The sequence below is a fragment of the Eschrichtius robustus genome, chromosome 6, assembly GCF_028021215.1.
Source record: "Eschrichtius robustus isolate mEscRob2 chromosome 6, mEscRob2.pri, whole genome shotgun sequence".
Classification (NCBI taxonomy): Eukaryota; Metazoa; Chordata; class Mammalia; order Artiodactyla; family Eschrichtiidae; genus Eschrichtius; species Eschrichtius robustus.
The window spans coordinates 128268492-128291759 of record NC_090829.1 but is presented as its reverse complement, the minus strand read 5'-3'; the positions used below and the strand labels follow the sequence as shown (position 1 = coordinate 128291759).

Here is a 23268-nt window from a genome sequence, read left to right as displayed (position 1 = left end):
CTAGAGAGACAGATTAGCAGCTGTTTAGGGCACGGGGAGGAAGTGCAGGGGATGTGACAGCTAAAGGCTGTGGGGTTTCTTTTAGAGGTGATGAATTGACTGTGATGATAGCTGCACAAATCTGTAAATAGTCTAATATCCACTGAATCGTACACTTCACTTATGTTTTGGGGCGAATTGTATGACATGTGAGTTATACCTCAGTAAAGCTGTTTAAAAATGAAGGCGGGGGGAGAGAGACAGAGAGAGAATGCTGAAAGCATCTCAGACTAAAGGCTGCCCATAAGAATACTCCCAGTATGTTAACAAGATCCATTTCATTTCAGGCATTTGCTGAAGATGTTCCGTATTAAGGACTTCGTTTCTACCCAGCCAATTTCCAAGGCCCCAGTCACAGCTCATTAACACTCAGCCTGTTTTAGCTCGCTACTGCACGGTGAGCTCTTCTTTTTTGCTGTTGTGTATAACCTGCCGAACCATGTAAAAGTCCCTGTCCAAGCCACATCCATAGTTTCAGTACCAAACCGGCATTTATTGCATGCCCATTATGTGCCAAGCGCTTAGCACACGTCATCTCTAAGCCTCACCATAACCCCAGGAAGTAGGTTGTATTACCTCATTTTACAGAGGAAGATATGGGACAGAGCTTAGCTAATGGCCATGGTGTCACTATGTGGGAACTGACAGAGCCAGGTGTAAGGTACATGTGTGATTTACAAGATCTGTGCTCTATTCACCAGTTTGTGTCCTCGAAGTCTAGTGTGGTGGAGAGAAATACATAAAACCAGTATAAGAGAGGGAATAAAGAAGGAGAGAATGGACTGTCTGATACAGACAACACAATCTGGTGTTCCAGTGTGGAACAGTGATGCGACACTCCTGTTTAAAATCCTGCCCTAATGGCCTGCACGATGACAGAGTTCCCCTGGGTCTGGGACCACTCAGGCCGTCTGCCTGAAGAGGGAGCTTTTAATTTCTTGCTCTAGCTGAGCAAGCGATAGCACGCTCTCAGGTCAGTTTCTCCTGCAAAAGACCCCTGCTTTTGTTCATAATTCTAGTTGTCAGCCCTATTCCACCAACACTTGGTGCCGTATTTACTCTAAATACCTTATATTTAATGTGTCCAAAATTAAACTCCTGGTCCTCCCCACTAACACCTGTCCTCCCTCTAAAACTTGCTACTCCTACAGTCTTTCCTATCTCTGTGCACGTTAACCCCATTCTTCCCATTGCTTTGGACAAAAGCTTTGGGTCATCCTCGAGTCTTTCCTCTTTCACATCACAAACGCAATCCATGAGAAAATCAGCTTGGCTCGAACTTCAAAATATATTCCAAAACTTCTCTCAAATTACCACCTCCCACCCTCATATAAATTCTTGCAATAACCTCCTAACTGACTTCCCTTCTTCTGCCCTTGCCTCGCTATAGACAACTTGCAATACAGAAGCCAGAGTGATCCCTTTAAAACAGGAGACAAATCACGCTCTTACTCTCTGCAAAGCCTCAAATTGGCTCCTATTGCACTCAAAGTACATACAATGGCTTTTGAGGTCGTACATTATCTGGCCCTTTACACCTCTGTATTAGTATGCTAGGGCTGCCATAACAAAGTACCACAGACTGGGTGGCTTAAACAACAGAAATTTACTTTCTCACAGTTCTGGAGGCTAGAAGTCCAAGATCAAAGTGTCCCCAGGGTTGGTTTCTTCCGAGGCCTGTCTCCTTGGTTTCTAGATGGCCACCTTCTCCTCGTGTCCTCACATGGTCTTCCATCTGTGTGCGTCCGTGTCCTAACCTCCTCTTTATATAAAGATATCAGTCATATACGACTAGGGCCCACCCTAAAAACTTCATTTTAACTTAATTACCTCTTTAAAGACCCTATCTCTGTATACAGTCATATTCAGAGGTACTGGGGGTTAGGACTTCATAATATGAATTTTTAGGGAGCAGGGACACAATTCAGCCTGTAACAACCTCTGTGACCTCAGCTCCTACCACTATGCTCCCTCATTCCCTACACTAGGGCCTCAAGAGTCATCCTGCTGCCTTCAAACAGTCAGGCTTATTCCTGCTTCAGGAGCTATTCTTCAGGTTTGAATCCTCTTGCCCCGAAACAGTTGCAAGCCCTCCTCTTCTCTCAATTCCTTTGTATGTGCACATGAACGTCACCTTATCAGTGAGGTTATTCCTATACCAAGCCTCAGACCTCCTAACTACACACAGATTCTCCATCTCCCCTTGATTCTGCTTAATTTGTCTCCGTAGCCTGTATCATTAGTTACCACACTATATATTTTCTTATTTACCTGTTTGTTTTTCTTTGATCTCCCTCCACTTAATAGGTACTCATTAAATATTTGCTGAATGAATCAATAAATAAAATATATTCATGTGCAGAAAGGAATACCTCCAAAGTTCAGCATCATGAGGGATCTGGCAATGATATCCTATAAGCCACTGTTCAGAAAATCAAATGTTTAGATTAGAAAAGAGAAGAGAGGCCTAAGGGAACACTGGGGATAAATGAGCTAAAACTTCTGAAGGAGTGTCCTGTGGATGACCCCGAACTCACTCTTTGCATTTCGCATTCCTCCACTTGGCCAAGTTGGGACCAACGGATAGAACTGAAGAAAAGGTAAATTTTAGCTCAATATAAAAACAAAAAAAATTCCAGTGAAACGTTTATGCTTCCAGAAGATGGCTCCCAATCATAGAAAATAAGGAAGCAGAAACCAAGTAATTACCTCAAGAATATTGCAGGCAAGATACCTGCGTTCATGAGTGGATCAAACAGGCGATTTTTAAGTTGGGTTCCAACTCCAAGATTCTAGAAACATAAATCAACTTTAGATGAGGAAAAACATCATCACTTCAAAAAGTATGGCTGGTCTCAGTGCCCCACTGTTTTCGTGACTCTGGTCTGGTGAGATTGCCAGGTCTGGGAAGTATCACAAGATAAAATGAGAATGGGAAATCAGGGAGACGAGGGCCAAGCTTTGCCAATAAATTGTCACAGGACTGTAGGCAAGATACTTCACTTCTCTGGGTCACCGGTAAGTCCTCACTAAATTGAAGGCTTGGGTACATATACACAATGGAATATTACTCAGCCATTAAAAAGAACAAAATAATGCCATGTGCAGCAACATGAATGGACCTGGAGATTATCATACTAAGTGAAGTAAGTCAGACAGAGAAAGACAAATACCATATGATATCTCTTATGTGGGGAATCTAAAAAAAATGATACGAATGAACTTATTTACAAAACAGAAATACACCCACAGACATACAAAACAAACTTATGGTTACCAAAGGGGAAAGGCGGGGGGAGGTATAAATTGGGACCGACATATACACACTACTATATTTAAAATAGATAACTAACAAGGACCTGCTGTATAGCACAGGGAACTCTGCTCAGTACCCGTAATAACCTAAATGGGAAAAGAATTTGAAAAAGAATAGATATATGTATATGTATAACTGAATCACTTTGCTGTACACCTGAAACTAACACAACTGTGTAAACAGACTATAGTCCAATATTTAAAATAAAAATTTAAAAAATAAAAAATAAAAGTATAATTTGCATATTGAAATAAATAAATAAATAAATAAAGGCTTGGCCTAGATGAGTACTATGTCCCTTCTGTTCTAAACACTGTAATTCTAGGTTCTTTTTCAAATCTTAGAAACTGGAAGAGAGTTGCGATGAAAGACGGTCACAGGGTATCATGGGATGGGGAGGAGGCACCCTGGCTCGTTTGGATTGAAGGAAAATCATGTTAAATCAAATTCTTTCTTACCAGAGGAATTCAGAAATGAGAGAACAAGTTCCTCTGGGCCAGTCATCCAACATCTTCTCTTCAAGGGTGTGAAAGGTGAGGGAGCTCCAATCTTGAAAAATCGGGATGAAACTGCTACTTATACAGAAAACTGCTTCTCACTCCCAAGGGACTAATAAAGCACTGGGGTGTGCTGTGCTGTGGTTCCTGGAGACTCAATCATACATGGAACGATTATCACTGAAGACTAATTCCAAACAGAAGTAAGCCTGTGAGTGAATGTGCATTGCTGTGCTTGCCTGAGCTGCTTCATCTTGACTGAAAAACATCCCTTGTGGATGTTTCCTAGGTGTTGAACTGAGACTAATAAGGCAGCAGTAAAGACTTGAGTTATTCCAGCTCCGTTTCTGACATCTTGGTCTACCTTCTGCTAGGCATGGCCTGCATATGGCTTTGAGGGCTGTTTAGACATTTCGGTGGAAAAGTACCAAGCAATGTTGACCGAATCTGATTTTTTTTTTAAAAATTCCCAGTAGCGGGCTTCCCTGGTGGCACAGTGGTTGAGAGTCTGCCTGCCGATGCAGGGGACACGGGTTCGAGCCCTGGTCTGGGAAGATCCCACACGCTGCGGAGCAACTGGGCCCGTGAGCCACAACTACTGAGCCTGCGCGTCTGGAGCCTGTGCTCCGCAACAAGAGAGGCCGCGATAGTGAGAGGCCCGCGCACCGCGATGAAGAGTGGCCCCCGCTTGCCGCAACTAGAGAAGGCCCGCACACAGAAACAAAGACCCAACACAGCCAAAAATAAATTAAAAAAAAAAAAAAAATTCCCAGTAGCTTCCAAGTAGTTGGGACTGAAATGGTACAATGGACTTTAAGCAAATCTGTGACCTGTTTTCTTACGTAGGCCCAAAATTAGTACCAACTTTTATATTCTCCAAGATTTAATCCTGGGTAGATGCTCCAACTCTAGAATTATCTGAGACCAAGATCTGTGTTTTCACCATTGTCCCCGTCTATTTCCATCTTATTTTACTCTTCCTCTGTGAAAGAAAGCAGGCCTGCCTGGTTTCCCTTTTTATTTCATCAGTATCTCTTCCCAGGCTTCACAAACTCACCAGAACAAGGTGGATTACTTGGACCCTCGGTCCCATGAGGTTTAGATAACAGAACCTGTTTTTACTGAGAGTTGAAAAACAGAAATGACAACATTCCTTTTCAGACCGGGCTCCCTAAGCCTTTTCCTTATTCTTCTTTTTGGTACAATAATGAGGGCTGACAGGGCCCCTTGACACCATTAATGGTAAATGAATTTTTCAGTAAAGACTAACAGAGAAAAACTATGGAAGTTCAGATTTATTTTTTTGACCCAGAGAGTTCTGTATCTCCTTATGCCTTTGCTTTCCATGTATACTGTATGAGAAGTTTCAGCAAAAGCTTCTTAAAATTAATCCAGTACTTGTCTCCTTCAACTCTCCTTCCTGGAATTCTTCACCCATCTGCATAGAGGTCCTAGACACTTCTTAAGGGCCCCTATCCTGAAAGATTAAAGGCAGTGCAGTCAACTCAAGTCTTATCCTGAACCTTATCTTTGTAAACTTAGCAATACTTCCTCCTTTTCACGTAAGAAAATTTACAGAGAAGCAGTCTCACATGTGAATTGGATTCTGTCCCATTGCTCTCCCAAACTGGGAAGAAGCTGGTCATATACTTGCACATTTGTATTATAAATATTCAAAGACTCTAATCCGGTATCTTCCATATAACACACATTTTAACTCCTACTTTAAACTTTCAGAATGCTTTTTATGGCATCTGTTATGCCCTACTTTAAAACGTCTGTCCGCCTAATATTTCTACTTTTTTTTCCTTTATTAATTTATCTTCAAGGTCAGCGTGGAAACACCTTTCAGGGGAAAGAACCCATCTGCTTTGGAGAAAATGTACACTGTAAACCTTCATTTCTGCAAGGGTATAAATAAAAAAAAAAATCTGAGAGTCTATTAGAATGCCTTCAAAGCAGAGTTCCCTAAAGCTTGCTTTGTGCAACACTGGTACCAGGAGTCGAAGCAGCAAACAAAACAAAAGCGGGGTTTGGGGGGAGGGATTCAGCATTAGGAGCTACCCTCTTTAAAATTCAAAATGCAAAGCAGCATTGTAAACGGTTGTAGGTATTCCAAAGAAAAGATTTGCTTCATTTTACTTAACCGCTTATTTCTCAAACTTATTTGATTACAGACTCTTTTCCTGTATGAACACAACAAATAGTAACATGCTGCTGTACTAGGGTTCCACGGTACACAGTTAGGAAATTGTGCTAGGTGATACTACTCTTCATTTTTCAGAAAGGACTATTCCAATGCATTCCTGTATTGGAAAATAATCTCGAGATAGAAATATAGCTCACTTCTTTCTCACACTGTATTTACAGGGGTATCTCGGGTTCATCTCACAAACAGTAAACCTCCAAGTGCCTATTTGGTTCTTATAAGTAAACACAAAAACGTATCTTCTTTTTCTAACTTCATCTGAATCATCAACGGCTCATTGGCTGGGGATAAATCATCAATTATCACATAAAACAACCACAGTCACATCTCCAGTGTTCATCTCTCACTCGCCTTCCCTTGTTTTTATTTGTCACACTTCAGGTACTTCTTACTGTATGTACTTCTGATCTCTAAATACAAACAAACACACAAAGAATCTAATTTATTATTTCCCTCATAAAAAAAAAACCATCATCAGTGATGTCCAGGTAAGACAGAGCAGGTGTCTCCCTCTTCCATCCCTTTCTGGCTGATTTAACCTCTCTCACTTCCTCATTTGTGACATGGACAGTCACCCCAACACAACTGACAAGTATTCCCTGAGATCCTGCGTGTAAAGTCCCCAGCTTGGCACACAGCAATCTTGACGCCTTATCAGTCATAAAGTGTCCTACCATGATGTCTTCACACACTTTTTATGGTCACACCTGGAACATCTGGCATTCCCTTCTCACTCTTCCCAATCCCAACGTTTTCATCCTCCAAATTACCCTACAACTTCCCCACTGACAGACCTTGCTCTAGAAATGTTAGAATATGTCTGACTGATGAGGAAACCTGTCGTGAGCAGCAGCCTGCCGAAGCCCAGCCCATCTGACCGAAGCTCCGAAGCTCCTCAAATATTCACACCTCCCCGCAGCTAACTCCCACTTACCAGCCCCATCAGGAACACTCTTGATGTATTCACATAACCCTTCCTTAAAACATTTTCCTTCTTGCCCCTTTTTCTTCCCTTTTTATGGTGATATCAAATCCCCTGCAAAAAAAATAAAACCTCTTCCTGATGTCCCAGATTAACCCTTTCCAATACTACAGGTCTATGATTCTAATTTTCTTCTGATGCATTCAGGTATATACACTCAAGTTGTACTTACTGATGTATGTTTTTCACTATTTAAAAAAATTTTTTTTAATTGAGATAATTGACATATTGTATTAGTTTTAAGTGTATAAGAATGATCTGATATATGAATGTATTGTGAAATGATCACCACAATAAGTTGATATCCCTCACCACCATAGTTACAATTTTTTTTTCTTGTGATGAGAACCTTTAAGATCTACTCTTGCAGCAACTTTCAAATACAGAGTACAGTATTGGTAACTACAGTCACCATTCACTATGGTTTATTCTCCCGGATATTTTTCTCACATAAACATAAGCTCTTTAAGGGGAGTGAATGTATCAGTTTTTTACTCCGCCCACAGTGGAAGTGTAAAACATTTTGATTGATCCACCAATACTAAACACTTTCATTCCTAGGAGTTATATTTACTTTAACTGGAATAAATTACACATAGGACAGAAAATATTAATTGAGGGATATAGCAAAGTTGGCTATAGCAAAGTTGGGGTGTTTACGTAGGGACAAATGACTGTGAAGCTTTTATTTACTTGGTAGTTGGTTTGTGTGTTTGTTTTGTCATTCAGGATATTGTTTATTTACAAAATGTGTTCAGGAATACTCACGTTTAATCTGCCTGGAATCTTCCCAATCATTTTTGGTTTAGGTAACACTTCTCTGGCTACAGCCTTAACTCATCAAAGACTCTAGAACTTCTCTCTCTTCAAAAAGGAAACCATGAAGGACAATCCCTGGGCATGACGTATGGAGACAAAGAGGTCTAGTTGCCTTGGAGCATAACAGCCCTCAGCCTCAATGTTTGTCACCAATGTTGAGTGACACAGGCCACAGCAATCCTACTGAGATCTGCGACTTCCAGCGGCTGCTCTGGGGAGTGACTCTTCTTGATCACATGATGTGGTCCTCCATCCTGCAGGAGGTGGCCAGCCCCAGGTAGTCCTTTCAGCACCTCTGGCAAGCAGCCTTTCCAAGCACTGTGCCACCTGCAGACAGGATGCCTGTCTTTCACGTACCTGGCACATGCCCTTGGGAGTGCTGAAGGTTTTTCCTAATTCTTAGCATACTGCCTAATCCTACATTACTGGAATACAAATGAGCAGCCTGATGAAAGAGTAACCTTGAGTCTGTTCTCATTTCTGTGTCAAAAAAGTAAATCACTCACAAATATGGAACTTTTATTAGCAACACATTACTTGGGGATCCACCTAAGTAACACTGAGTTGAGAGTCACTGTCAGCCCCTGGCAAGATCAACGCAAGGTCAAAGTCAGGACTGTCCCGGTCACTCAGGTGAACTCCTGCTCTCTCAAGAAAAGAGAACTGACTTCTATTATAAACTAAGCACTGTGCTGGCCACCTTCTCAGTTTGTCACACAACCTGATGAGGGGATGCATTTTCAGAAACTAAGGCTCTGGTAGGTTCCACAACTATATCCCAAACTGAGATGTAGTAGTCAAGGTTTCTCAAAGCCTGAGTCCTTTATACCATCGCATATTGCTTCTCTATTACTAAAGTTCTCTAAAGAAGCAAACCGGCGTTAATGCCTGTATGGTCTCCATTAAATCTCCCTGCTACCGGATTGATTTTCTCACTTCTTACCTCTGGGATTGGCATGTATGGCCTACTTTTTTCTCCACTCTTGTTATTCCTTGTTATTCCATAAAATATAGGAATATTCTTTTAAATGAGTCCTTGCGGCAACCTTGGAATTACCATCATTCTTCAAACAAGTTATGTAAACCAGCTGCCAATAGTGGTCTCTGGTTAAACATTTAATTTTATTGTTCCATAGAGTTACTACTGAAATACACTTATTTCTAAACTATCTCTTATTTGAATCTGAAGGCTGTCTCTGAAGTAGTTTTGTGTAGTGATTGCAGAGGACTAATTTTTAAAGTGTTGTATTGTTTGAGGATATATGAACACTTCACAGGTGCACTAGTGAAGTAAAGACCCATGAATGAAGCAGTAACTTAAGAAACAGGGCAAATAAAATGTTGCATCTTCTGTATAGGTGAAGGTATGTTAGCTATGTGCAGTTAAATACAGGTATGTTAAGGGTTAATTACTCATTTAAAATTTTCTTTATGTCTGTTCATTAAAAAGAAAGAAAATCTTATTATGTGAAAAACTGTACCCATTATCGTGAGAAAGAATTTTATCATGAAAGGCTTGAATGCCATGTACAGTTTACATGTCTGTGGATATTGAAGGCTGTAGGCAAGATAAAGAAATATATAATTCCCTCCATCTCAGAGAAGGTAAAAAGAGATGAAAGAGAATGCAACTCAAGATCCACTTCTGGTCCGTCCACAGAGAGGAATCTGCATGAATTTCTAGAAGGGAAGACAGGTTGTGAAGCATGTGAAACTCTCAAATATGTCACAGTATCTGCCATCACAGCTAATACTCAGCAAGGCAGCACCTCTCTAGAAGGTACCATGATTTATAACACTATTGGAAGTCCGGAGTGACCACGTTATCCAAATATTCAACCAGGAGGCAGCTAAAGAAACCACTCTGGTTACCTAGGAAGCAGGATGGTTTCAAAAGGAGGTGAATAAAAGGTGGCAGGAATCCACTCTCAAGAACAGACAGGAGAGTAGCTTAAATGTGAGGATAATGTTAGGGGTTCTGACATGGACTGAATTGTGTTCCCCCCAAATTCATATGTTGAATCCTAGTTCCCAGTACCTTAGAACGTGACTATATGAGGGATAGGGCTTTAAAGGGATACTTAACTTAAAATCAGGTCACTGGAGTGGAACCCTAATCCAATCTGACCAATGTCCTTATAAGAAGAGGTTATTAGGACATATAGAAAGAGATGCCAAGCATGTGTGGTCATAGAGGAAAAACCCAGTGGGGACACAGCAAGAGAGTGGCCGTAAGTAAGCCACAGAGAGAGGCCTCAGAATCCAACCCTGAAAGCACCTCGATGGGCTTCTACCTTCTGGAACTGTGAGAAAAGAAATTTATGCTGCTTAAGCCACCCAGTCTGTGGTATTTTGCTATGGCAGCTCTGGCAAACTAATATAGATTTTAATTGCCATTATAAGCTTAGGCTTTGATAACAAAATCTAAGGAAAAATGTAAAAGAACATTTTATTTACTTTCAGAACCAGATGATCTTGGTTAAGGTAGCTGCTGGGAATCATGATGCAGCATGGGAGGGAGAAAAAGCAGAATTCTTCAATTTTTTTTTTTTTTTGGTTGAGCTGCAGTAGCATGTGGGATCTTAGTTCCCCAACGAGGGATCAAACCCGTGCCCCCTGCATTGGAAGCACAGAGTCTTAACCACTAGACCACAAGGGAAGTCCCCTAAATTTCTACTTTTTTCTGTTGGGCTGAATGATCTTCCAATTGAAAAGGGCAGAAGAACCACTGATCATTGGTAATAAATGTCAAAGATTAGTGACAGGATTATAGAACAAGTCTTAGCTGCTCTAAATGAGCACCTGTTATAGAATGAATTGTGTGCCCCTCCCCCCTGCCCCAAATTCATATATTGAAGTCCTAACCCCCCAGTACCTCAGAAAATGACTATAATTGGAGATAGGGTCTCTTAAGAGGTAATTAAGTTAAAATGAGGTCTTTAGGGTGGGCCCTAATCCAATATGACTGGTATCCTTAGAAGAGGGAATTAACACACAGATACACACAGAGAGAAGACCATGTGAAGACACAGGGAGAATGTGACCATTTACAAGCAAAGGAGAGCCCCCAGAGGAAATCAACCTTATGGACACTTTGATCATGGACTTCTCGCTTCCAGAACTACAAGAAAATAATTTTCTGTTGTTTAAGCCACCCAGACTGTGATATTTTGTTATGGTAACCCTAGCAGACTAATACAGGGCCCACTTTCTGGCTCAGATTAAGACTGCTTTTGGTGGAAACTGCAAAACTCCTAGAAGAAAACATAGGTGGAACACTCTTTGACATAAATTGTAGCGATATTTTTTCGGATCTGTCTCCTAAAGCAAAGGAAATAAAAGCAAAAATAAACAATGGGACCTAATTAAATTTAAGGCTTTTGCACAGCAAAGGAAGCCACTGACAAAACAAAAAGACAACCCACAGAATGGGAGAAAGTATTTGCAAATGATATGACCAATAAGGGGTTAATATCCAAAACATATAAACAGTTCATGCAACTCAACATCAAAAAAACAAATGATCTGATTAAAAAATGGGCAGAAGACCTGAATAGACACATTTCCAAAGAAGACATGCAGATGGCCAAAAGGCACAAGAAAAGATGTTCAACATTGTTAATTAACAGAGAAATGCAAATTAAAACCACAATGAGGTATTGCCTCACACCTGTCAGAATGATTGCCACCAAAAAGAATACAAATAACAAGTGTTGGCAAGGACGTGGAGAAAATGGAACCCTTGTACACTGTTGGCGGGAATGTAAATTGGTGCAGCCACTGTGGAGAACAGTACTATGGAGGTTTCACAAAAAACTAAAAATAGAACTACCATATGACCCAGCAATTCCACACCTGAGTATATATACAAAAAAACTGAAAACACTAATTCAAAAAGATACACACACCCCAACGTTCATAGAAGCATTATTTACAATTGCCAAGATATGGAAGCCACCTAAGTGTCCATCAACAGATGAATGGATAAAGAAGATGTGGTATATACACACAATGGAATATTACTCAGCCATAAAAAAGAAAGAAATTTTGCCATTTGCAACAACATGGATGGACTTGAAGGGTATTATGCTAAGTGAGATAAATCAGACAGAGAAAGACAAATACTGCATGATATCACCCATATGTGGAATCTAAAAAATAAAACAAACCAGTGAATGTAACAAAAAAGAAACAGACTCGCAGATAAAGAGAACAAACCAGTGGTTACCAGTGGGGAGAGGGAAAGACGGAGGGGCAAGACGGGGCAGGGCATTAAGAAGAACAAACTACTAGATAAAAATAAATAAGCTACAGGGATATATTGTACAACACAGGGAATATTTTCTTGCCATATTTTATAATAACTATAATAACTATGCCATATTTTATAATATGGCATAATTATAATATGGCATATTTATAATATTTTATAATAACTATAGTAACTATGGTGGAGCCAATATTTTATAATAACTATAAATGGAGTATAACCACCTTTACAAATTATGAATCACTATATTGTACACCTGAAACATTAATATCGCACATCTACTATACCTTAATAACAAAAAGATTGCTTTCAGTGATATTTGCAGGGCACAGATAACACCTTAAACACAAGATGACAGAGACGCAACTCAGCAGCACTCTGCATAAAACAGACGGGAGATTTGGGAGCCAATGTAACCAATGTGAGTCACCCAATCCAACGCAACACTCACCCGCAGGCTGAGGTGGGCGAGAGACTCCTCCATGCTGCAGTGGCCGCAGCACCCTTGGAGTGCTGTGAAAAGACACAAACCGGAACACATTTAGAGGAGTGTAGAAGGAACCAGAAACAGGTGCCATTGTGCCATCTACACCCCTGTTGAGGGAAGTGGAGACAGGACGCTGAGGCAGAAGCAGCATGAAAACTGATGGTTTTACTTACGTGACGATCTGTGGTGCGGAAAAGACTGGCTTGGCTTGGTCACAGAGGTGCAACAAGGACATCTGAGTGGGAGGTTAAAGGAAAGGGAAGTGGGCTTTAAGTGGGGTAAGAACTTTCTAGTGACCAGAGCAGCCCAAAGACAGGATGCATTGTTGGAAGAGCTAGTGAATGTCTCCCAAGCTGAGGCATTTGAGGCTGGGCTGGGAATGTTGTGAAGATTCCAGCCAATGGGTGGTCGGTCCCTGTCCCAGCGTTTAGAGTTCTAACTAGAGATGTTCTTGTATTTACTGCTCAGAGGTTCCTGAAGATACCTCAGGGCAGGAAATAGCATAAAGCGCAGAACAGAGACAGTGGCTGAAAAGTAAAAGCCATCAGGATCTCTGAGTGGTGATGAAATGGGAGAAAAAGTAAAGAACGTCCATCATTCTGACACAGTCAGCAGCTAGTCGTCTTCCCCTAGGGAACGTCTTTTCCAGGGATGGGTGAGGGGGGCGTGTTTCAACAGTGGGAAGGGAAAATGCCAAATCTAAGGACTCGTATTTTCATAGTTATAACCTCACCTCTATATTTTTGAATTTTGTGCTCAGTGAAAGTCCCTTACTCTTAAAAATTGCTTCCTCCCTCCCAGGCCTGGTTCCACGGGCATGCAATCTGTTGGGTCACACAGGGTCCCGTGCTCAGGAGGGCCCTGTGCTTGGTTGAACATTCTGCCGTTGCCATCTTAAAATTCTTAATTTTGGAACAAAAGGTCCCACCTTTTCGTTTTGCACTGGACCCTGCAAATTTTGGAGCTGATCCTGTTCCCTCCACCTCTTTGAGTCATACTCCTATTTGCATTCAGATGCCTTCAATTGTTCCTATAAACCTGGGACAGACAGAATTGTAGTGGTGGGTAAACGTGTTTGGAAGCAGCTGGGTTTTGCTGTCACTGGGGCTTTTCTTCCCTGCAGTCCCAACTTCTTGTTACTTACTCGCTGTCAGATTAGGGAGGAGATCCTTAGTGTCAGCTTCCTAACTTACAAATGGGAATAATAACAGTAAGGGCCTCACTGACGTTCATGGGAAGTGAATGACATAAAGCATGTAAACAAATGACTCGCGGTAACAAATATTTGTCATTATTTGTTGAGGACATTCAGAGGTCATTCAGGGGAAAAAGTAATCCACGTGTCAGGCTTGGATGCCTGGTAAGTAAAGACAGAAGACAACACCTGGGCGAGCTGGCAGAGAAATACTGATTTCTTGGGAAAGAAGCCAGCGTCCTCCTGGCTGAGCCAAGATCCCACATCTGAAGTCCGTGCCTTCCTTCCCTCCCACCAGCCCCACTTTGGACTGATTAGCTGATGCTCCTTCAGGTCAAGAGCAGAGGTATCTGGGCAGTTCTAGCCCATTCTAGACTCACTGGATACTAACCCAGCATTGGATGGCTTGTGTTTAACCTAGGAGAAAGCGGCTTCCCATAAGGCTGATTTCTGTAATTTAGGACAGACACGAGGAAGAACAAGGACAGAGTTTGAGGTCAAAAGTTCTGAGGTATGGGGGTCTAATGGGAATCATCTTTCCAGACCCTTCCCCTCCTAACTTTCACTTCGCCCACATCTCAGATGATGTTACATCCCTGCCTGAATAAAAACAACAACAAAAACTCAGATGGCCGTCCCCTTCTCAAAACAAAAACAAAAAAAAATAAACCAAAAAAAGTTTTTTTTTAAAAAAAACCTTCTTTCAAGGAGAAGTAAATAGGTCGCTGCTTCTTCTTCTCCAGGTCCGGCGCCTTTCTCCTTCGGTTCGGTCTAAAGATAGAAATTCCAGGTTGCTCGTGGTTGCTTTTGACGGGAAAAAAAGGAGGCTTTTGCTCCCTTTACAAGCAAAGAAATCCTATTTCCTTTAAGCTTGTCTTGTTCTCATTCTCTACCAGAAACGCCTCCCTCACCTCTTCAAACCGAGACAAAAAGCGAAATGCGGATAAAAACGCACCCCAGCAGCAGCCCTTTATACCATACCCCCGAGAGGCCTGCGGGGTCGGATGAGTCAAGCTCACGGGTACCAGCGCGGAGCGCTCTAGACTTTTCTGCATCCCAGACGTCCTAGAACTCACCTTTCCCTGATCCTCCGCCGTCCCTCTCTCGGCCCCAGACTCTCCCTCCTACTGCTCGCGGGGCTCAGGCGGCCGGCGGCCGGGGAGGCGCTCGGGGAACCGGGGGAGCCGGGGTCGCCGCACCTGTGGGCGCCGGGGGCGCGGGCCCCTCCCGGCCGAGTGGGCGCAGCTCCCCGGCGGCTCCGCTAGGGGTCTCTCTCGGGTGCCGAGCGGGCTGGGCCGGATCAGCTGACTCGCCGGGCTCCGAGCCCCGCCGCCGCGCTACTGCTCTGTCAGTTTCCTCGGCAGCGGTAGGAGAGAGCACCCGGAGCAGCGCGAGCGCGGGGCCACAGGAGACGGCGGCGGCGGCGGCGACACCGGCAGAGCAAGGGCGCGGCGGATCCCACTCGCACAGCAGCGCACTCGGTGCCCCGCGCAGGGTCGCGATGCTGCCCGGTTTGGCACTGGTCCTGCTGGCTGCCTGGACTGCTCGGGCGCTGGAGGTGGGTGCCGCGCCTCGGAATGGGGTGGGGTGGTGGGGGGGAAGGAGGAGACTCGCTCCCTCTGACTCTTTAATTCAGAGAAGCCGGGGGGCAGTCGAGGGGACCCCTCTCCTCTCCGCGCCCAACACCCCCGCTTGCGGGCGCCCTGCGCATCCCCGCCTCCGGCCCGGCCCAGCCCAGCCCTGCCCTGGGGACGCGCGCTCCGGCCAGCGGAGAGGGAGCGGGCGAGGCGTCGGGCCCCTGGGTCCGCGCCAGTCGGGGGCGAGAAGAGGAGGAGGCTATCCTGAGCTCGGACCCTGACTCAGTTCCTGCCTCGGGGGCGGGGGGGAGGCGAGGGACGTCCAGATGAGAGATAGGGGGAGGGAGCACGTGGGGAAAACCGAAAGCGCAGCGTCCCTGGATCCTGTCCCCGGCACTTAATCGCTGCCCTTCCCTTTCTCTCGGGCCCTGGCGAGGAGGAGTCGGGACAGCTCGGGAAGCTGGGCACCCCCCACCCCCCGCTTCCCTTTGCCTTTTCCGCCCCGTTTCACCTTCTCTTCGCATCCCCACCACCCCTTCCCGGCCCGACCTCCTTCCTCCTCCTTCCTCTTCGCGGCTGTTCGGGGCTGCCGCCCGAGTGCGACCCCAACATGCAGGGTCGCGCAACACCCTCCGCAGGCAAACTTTGTACATTTCTGCGTCTCCCTTTTGTGTTAAGTTGAGAGAGATGTGAGGGGTCGGACACCCGCAGCCGCCTCTCTCCTTCCCCAAGCCAGGACATTGCGGGCGTTCGCTCGCACCCTCCGATTCTCCCGGTGAGGGCGAAGGTCCCCGGGAACAAAAGCCGCGACACCCCGCCCTCGCCAGCCCGGGGCGCGGTGGGCTGAGCCGCGCTGGTCTGTGCGCCACCGAGGCTGCCGCCTGACTCCCTTCCCCGCGCTGCGCGTCTGTCCCGGAGGGGGCTCTGGCGGCGCCTCGAGGCCCCTCTACTTCCCCCCCACTTCCCAACACCTTCGCGGCTTGCTGATTCTGTGCTCGGTTGTGAAGTCCTTGGGGAGAAATACGCGGAGAGTGGGGTGTGCGTCTGGAAAGGGCAGTGGCTGGTGGTGGGGAGGCACGAGCACTCCCCTCCTGTGCATCAAAGGAGGCGTTTGTCTGATGAAGGCGCGGCCTCTTCCCTGGCAGCGCTGGGCACTCTGGTTTAGCTCCCCTGGGGGCGCGGGCTGCTGTGGAGGGTCCTCAGGGTCTTTTTTTTAGGGTGCAGATGAAAGGGTTGAATTGAGTGAAGATTAAGACGGAGAAGATGGCGCCTCTGCAGTGCAGCAAAGAAAATCTGTGGAGGCTGCAGCCTGGTGAAATCCACCCACCGCTAGGTGTATAGCAAGTCTTCCCCATTGATCCAACTCTCGAACATTCAGCTAACCCCTGTGCAAAATGACTCTTTTCCTTTTTATCTGAAGATGCTTAGAAGTTGTTTGCTTGGCAGCTGGGGCAGAAAAGGTTGTATTTCGCATCCTTTGGGTTCCCATTCTGTATTTTACCATAGGTAACCTCCCTTCCCCGTATGTTTGTTTGTTTGTTTCTCCTTTTCCCCTACCTCATGGTGATTTTCCAAGAAAGCAATTTCTGGACAAATGTTTTCCTGTAATTCCACTGAGACTATACTGATTGTCACACCGTTACAGCTTTTTAGTCCCTAATTTACAAGGTCATTGAACTTTTTCCTCTTCTGTCTTTTTCCTACAAGTGGCTCAGGAATCACCTCAGGGCTAGTTAAGGCAGATTGCTTTAAGAGTTGAAGAATTTGGTTTTCTATTTAAAAAATGCATTTAATTAAGGGAGCTGGGATTTTTCCAATACTTAAATTTACTCCTATGATTATTTCAGTTTTCCTGATTGTCTTATTACACATTAAAAGATACAAATTAAGTAATTAACAGCATATCATATCCTTTATAGTTGAAGCTTTTGCCAGAAAGTAAATATTTAACTTTTTTGAGCAATATTTTTTTCTGTGTAAAAGGCAGCGTGTAGGCAAATAAGATTCAGATTTCTTTTTTAACCTGTTTGACTGCATTTTTTTGCTCTTCCTCCCATCCTTTTGGACATTTTCACTGGTTACCGTCACCTCCTTCAAAGGGTGGAGGTGAGATTCACAGTTTGCATTTTGCAAAGCGTTAATTGAAAAGTAGGCAATTCAGTCTGGTGAGGTTTGAGGGGGATTTATGCAGCTAAATCTCTGTCCACTGAAAAGATGTAATTATGAGTTGACTGTCTTTTGTAGGGCTTAGAAAACAGGTCTGCTGCAGATGGCTCGAAAAAAGAAATGAATAAGGGCAGTGACAATGGGGCCTCAGCTTCTGGGGGAAGCGTCATTACCTGAATTGATGACTCTCCCTGGTACAGTGACAGAGTATGAGTTAAAAAGGCCCTGGCATTTATTTATTTAAACTTGATTCCTCTTACGTTTTGTTTTCCTGTATTGTGGGATTTAACCTAATCACAAGTATCTGCTTTCATAGTGGTGCTGATTCACAGATAATATATACCTACTCACACTGGCCAGAACTAACCTAACGGTAGATGCCTGAGCACAGAATAGTGAAGCTCAGATTTGATGGTGAGCTATAAGGAATCACTGTTTCTGCCTGATCTGTGGGAAGCCATGACACGGGCAGGGCACCCAAGCGGCTCTCTTGTCACCCTAACCAGCAGAGGCATGTGATGGGTACTTGGGAGGCCATTAATACTGCAGAAAAGTACTCCAGAGAGAATAATGATCCCTGGTTCTGGTTGGGGAAATGAAGAGGAACATATAACTAAAAAATCACAAGGTTAAATTAGGAATGACCGATTGAAAAAAAAAAAAAGAAATAACGTGGCCCATTGAATATTGGTTTGAAGAAAAACAGAGAGGTCAGAAACAGATTCACAGACGTCGAGAACGGACTGTGGTTGCCAAGCGAGAAGGGGGGACGGGGAGGTTGGATTGGGAGTTTGGGATTAGCAGATGCAAACTGTAATAGTATATATAGAATGGATAAACAACAAGGCCCTACTGTGTAGCACAGGGAACTATATTCAGTATCCTGTAATGAACCATAATGGAACAGGAGAAAAAGAGAAAAACATAGAGGTTATCCTTGTGGAAAAGGCTTTCTCCCTGTTGCTAGAGGACCTCTATTTTGTGTTACTTTTCATGGCACACTAGAGATTTCTATACAGATATTTGTATGAAGATGAAGGTTGTCAGTCATTCTAGAAATAAACAGAGCTATTATGTGCCTTTCATGTGGCCACTAAACTACCATTGAAGAGTGTGGTAAAATTCAGTAGAAATGTACCTTCTCTTTCTGCACGTTTGATCTAGGTGGGGATATGTATTACCTTAAGAGACTTACAAAGCATCTTCGATTAATATACTTCTCTAATCTCTGCCTAGTTATATCAGTTACAAATGCAAAGGTAAGCCTTATACATGTACTTTAAAAATGAAGCTCCAGGAAGTAAGGTTTAGATTGACTTGCATACACCTTATTTCCCCTCACCCTCCTTCTCCTGTTCCCAGGAAGTTTGCAGAGTAAATAAGACGGGCACATGATTATGAAAGAAAACAGAAAGTGTTAAGTACCAGGAGGAAAGTACAGATTAAGTGGCATACTGAGTAAAATATTAACAGTATAAACATCTATATATAAGGAATAAAGGAACAGCGGGATGAGATAGATAATCCTGGAGAATTTCTTGGTGGTTCCTTTCCAGCCAGATTTGTATCTCAGGTTGGGGGAAGGGAGATTAAGTCTTTGCTTTTACATATTTGTTTACATACTTCTCTCCATCTTTCCCCTCCTCTACACACACGCATACACACACACACACACACACACACACACACACACACACACACACACACACACACACACACACACACCCTTACACCCCTGAGGGTGTGGGTGGAGCCAGTGTAGGATTTGATTTTCTTAGTTTCTCATCTATTCATTTGGGACCTTTTTAATTGATTCTCTTTTTGGACCAAGCTCTCTCCTGTAGCTTTGAAGATAGTCTGGTGAACAAAACCGTCATTTGCTTCAGGAAGCTTCCCGTCTAGTGGGGAAAACAGACCATACACAAATCATTATAAGTGTGTGCTCATGAACTGTGACAGATGCTGAGACAGAAAGCAAAGGTGCAGGGTGCACTCTGGAGAGGAGTAGGGAATTCCAAATAAGGAGGTGAAGGACTGAAGGTGAGGGGCTGAAAGCAGGGTCTGAGGGCTCTGAGGTGGCATCTTCAGTAGGACCTTGACTGAGGGAATGAGTACATGATGAAAAAAGTGATTCACTGGGCAGCAATGAGGAGGCTGGGGAAAATAAAATGTTTAGCTTGTTGTTGTTGTTTTTTCTGGTAGTTTTCTACCTCTTCATCTTCTACTTTTTATAGTAGGACCGCACATACATATGTATGGAGTGAGAATTGATACTAGCACCATCTTCTGCAAATCCCTGGGGATGCTGTCACCCTGTGTTCACAGCCTGTATCCAGATACACCCTCATGAGTGTCTGGAGGAAGATGGAGGGTGGCAGGCAGAGGAGGCCAAAGTGAAGGAATGAGCAGACCCCCTGAATGAATAACAAGTTTAAGCCAGAAAATGTCTATTTCTTAGTTTTCCTTGTAGTTGTTAGTAAAAGGAAAGCAAATAGCACCTGAACCCTCAAACTGAATTTGGAAATGAAAACCAGAGGAAGGGGAAGATGTTATGTAACTGTTTTTTCAGTTTAATGTGGATAGTTTAAGAAATAACTGTTTCAGTGAGGACACTAGTGTTTTTCTTTGAAAAAAAAAATCTGGTGAATTTTCCTCTTCAGATTAATGGTTAATAGATATGCTTTCCTGGTACCTTTTTAGAAGTAGAAATGCACCAAAAACTGGATTCGAATGTCCTGCTCTAGGAATAAAGTAAGTCATTGAAAAAAAAAAAAAAGAAAAAGCCTGGACGTGTTCATGAACTAATAGATATATGAAAAAGGGATGCCGAATAGATTAGTTAACTGACTATTCAGAGTGGGATACAGAAGACTCAGTTTCACATTTGAAGTCTTAGCTGAGATGGGGAGCTCAGAGGCCATTTTACTTATTTCGTGTGGCTACATTTGGAAGAAACATAAAATACAGATTTAGCTTGAGCGTTGCTAGGATTGTAGTATTTTATGAAAGAAGGTAGTGGTTGAAATGGGGAAAATGAAAGGCTTTTAAAAGCCAGCTCTATGGAAAACAGTGCAACTGTTCCTACATTTATAGCCTTGATTTCGACCAACGTGATGTCAGGCCAGCGACCAAGTCGTGGAGTTTCTCACGTGTTCTGGGAAGGCAGCATTTCACATTGATCAGGATATTGACTGTGGGTAGCTCATGCCTCAGTTTCTTCCCTTGTAAAATGGGGATAATAATGTTTATGGTTGTTGAAGATTGAGTAAATATATATGTAAAATTCTTGGAACAGTAAATGAGTAAATATATGTGTAACATGATGGCACCTTATAAGCACTACCTGTTAGTTACAGTTACTGTTTATGATGATGATGATGATGTAAAATAGATACATTTAATCTCATACATTGTTGAAAGTTAAAAAAAAAAAACTACATGATGTTTCATGACTTACTGACTAATGCACTTACCGACCAGTTAAGACTGTTACAGGAATTTGGCAGTTTGTTTCTGAGAAGAATGAATTAATTTGATTTAAATTGTAAAAAAGACATTGCAGATAAAATTTTTATCACAAATAAAAATTTTAAAATATATATTATAAAATTTATTAATTATTCGTATGTATTTTATATTTCAGTTGGCTTTTTTAAAAAACATTAAAACAATTCATGCTAATAGAAAAACTTGAACAATATACAGAAATATGTAAAAAGCATAAGCAGTTGTTACACAAGTGAGTAAGACCTATTTTAAATGTGTGCACCCTGGCAGCTTGCTAGACATGTCTAAAATTGAGCAAGTTTATATTCTGGCTCGATTATTAACTCAGCTATTAGTTGATTATCAGCTGTGTGCAAAGAGCTGTGAATAAGCTTGGTTTAGTTCTCAGCAAAACCTTTTCGAGAAAAGTGAATAAACAGGTTTGGCCAATCTAGGCAGAAATGGAAGATTTCAAATGCCAGCAAAAGAATTTTGATGCTCCCTAGAATAGAAGCTTGAAATAATCTTCATCAGAGGACCAGGAAACCAAAAAAGCAGACTGCTTGAGAAGGTAACACTTCTGTAAGAAATCAGTTTTCAAAATAAAATGAATTATTTTACTAGCTAGATGATGATAAATTCTATGCTGGTCTACTCTAAAACTTTATAGTGATCTACTGCTTAATTTAAAGCATAGTTTTTTAAGTCAGCATATTTTGCTCATTATAAAATAAAAGGTTTCTAATCTCAGTTTCAAAATTAGGCTGAAGATATTTGAGAATACCCCAAATTGGTGATACTGTGGTTAAGGTATTATTAACACAGTGAAGAATCAATAAGCAAAATCCCAAGGAATCTATATATTTTTTTTTAATCACACCAGTTCATGTATTTCTTTATCACTGTCCTGCTCAATCAAAAAGAGTGAGTTCAATCAGAGGATGCAATTATTGAGGCCATGTTTGAAATAAACATGCTGATCAGAGTGGATACAGTGAGGAATGCAGGTACCACAACCACTTATGTAGGGTGAATGAGCAGGGGCAAGGAATAAGCAAGATGAACATTTCAGAAGAGAAAAGAACAATAACCCCGTTTTGTAGATGAACAAATTCTAGAATTCTTAAGGTCTTATTAGCGATGGACCCCAGTATTTGTATCTTCTAATTTCCAGATCGTCTCTCTCTTTATTTTTTCTTCCCAAGTTGAGATGATTTTTAGTTGAGAAGTTTGAGCAAGAAAAAAAATTTCTGGTGATTTATTTTGTTGATATGAAATAGTTCTTTGCTTGAGTCTCTTTCATAGAGAATCTAATAACTTGTCCTACGCTCTCATTTTGCTTCCGCAGAAACCCACATTCTATCTTCACTAAAGAATGTTTAAGGCATCCTAGGTGATTGGGACTGATAAATTACTTTTCATCCTTAAAGGATGCTTATGAGAATAAGAGAACTGCTCTATCAAAAAGAGTCATTTGTATTAAGTGAAGAAATGCATTGTTACTCTTGTTGCTTTGTTAAATTTCAAAGCTTTAATGACTGATATATTTTGACCTGGTGGAGACATTTTACAGGAATAAAAACAAGAGGTTTAATCCTACACTTGAGATACATTTGTCTACTTTAGACCTGACCTCTTACCCCCAAGTGACCACAAACTCATTTGTTGTTTCTCCTGTCTAAACGTGCTGGATTACGATAAAACTAACAAGGCAACATAGTTTTTATTTTTACTCAAAAATGAAGAAAATAGTACTATTAAGGCTTGGTTAGTCCAAAAAAAGGACTTTTTATGTTCGCTCTTACTAATGGATGGCTTTTCAAAAGCATAATTATTGTTTTTATAAATAATACAACTCAGTTATTTTGTAATGGAATTAATAGGCACACATGATAAAGATAGATATGTGCTGTTTTGTAACCATATTTATTGATTTTTTTCATCTTTCGAAGAAAAGAGGCCTTATCAACTTTGAAGATTGAGCCTTTAAAACTGATGCAAACTTTCTGAAATCTTTGCTTAACTCTTCAGAGACTAACATAAAAACTTATCGTATGAAAAGTTATATTTGAGAGCAAATATTCCCCATGCTGATGCTCTTAATTACTTATGTTTTTTTTTTAAACAAATAGTTTTGTCATTGTGGTGTATTGGTTTGAAGATACAAATGGTGAGTTTTTAAGAAACTCCCATAGAAACTTGCAAATATGCAAACTGATCATTCC

At 42.3% G+C, this 23268-nt stretch overlaps 1 protein-coding gene and 1 long non-coding RNA gene across 7 annotated transcripts in view; one reads left to right on the top strand and one right to left on the bottom strand.

The window, feature by feature from the left end:
- LOC137766528 (uncharacterized) overlaps positions 1-15180 on the bottom strand; it is a 301549-nt gene extending 286369 nt beyond the window's left edge. Inside the window, exons 1-2 of the long non-coding RNA XR_011074337.1 lie at positions 14891-15180; positions 12584-12645 (exon numbers count right to left, since the gene is read on the bottom strand). This is a non-coding gene — a long non-coding RNA (uncharacterized lncRNA). The remainder of the gene's footprint in view (positions 1-12583; positions 12646-14890) is intronic.
- Positions 15149-23268, top strand: part of APP (amyloid beta precursor protein) — a 274034-nt gene continuing 265914 nt past the window's right edge. For all 6 annotated transcript variants that reach the window (XM_068546942.1, XM_068546941.1, XM_068546940.1 and 3 more), the window contains exon 1: positions 15149-15372. In XM_068546942.1, the coding sequence (XP_068403043.1) occupies positions 15316-15372 (57 nt within the window). In that variant the 5' untranslated portion in view covers positions 15149-15315. The remainder of the gene's footprint in view (positions 15373-23268) is intronic.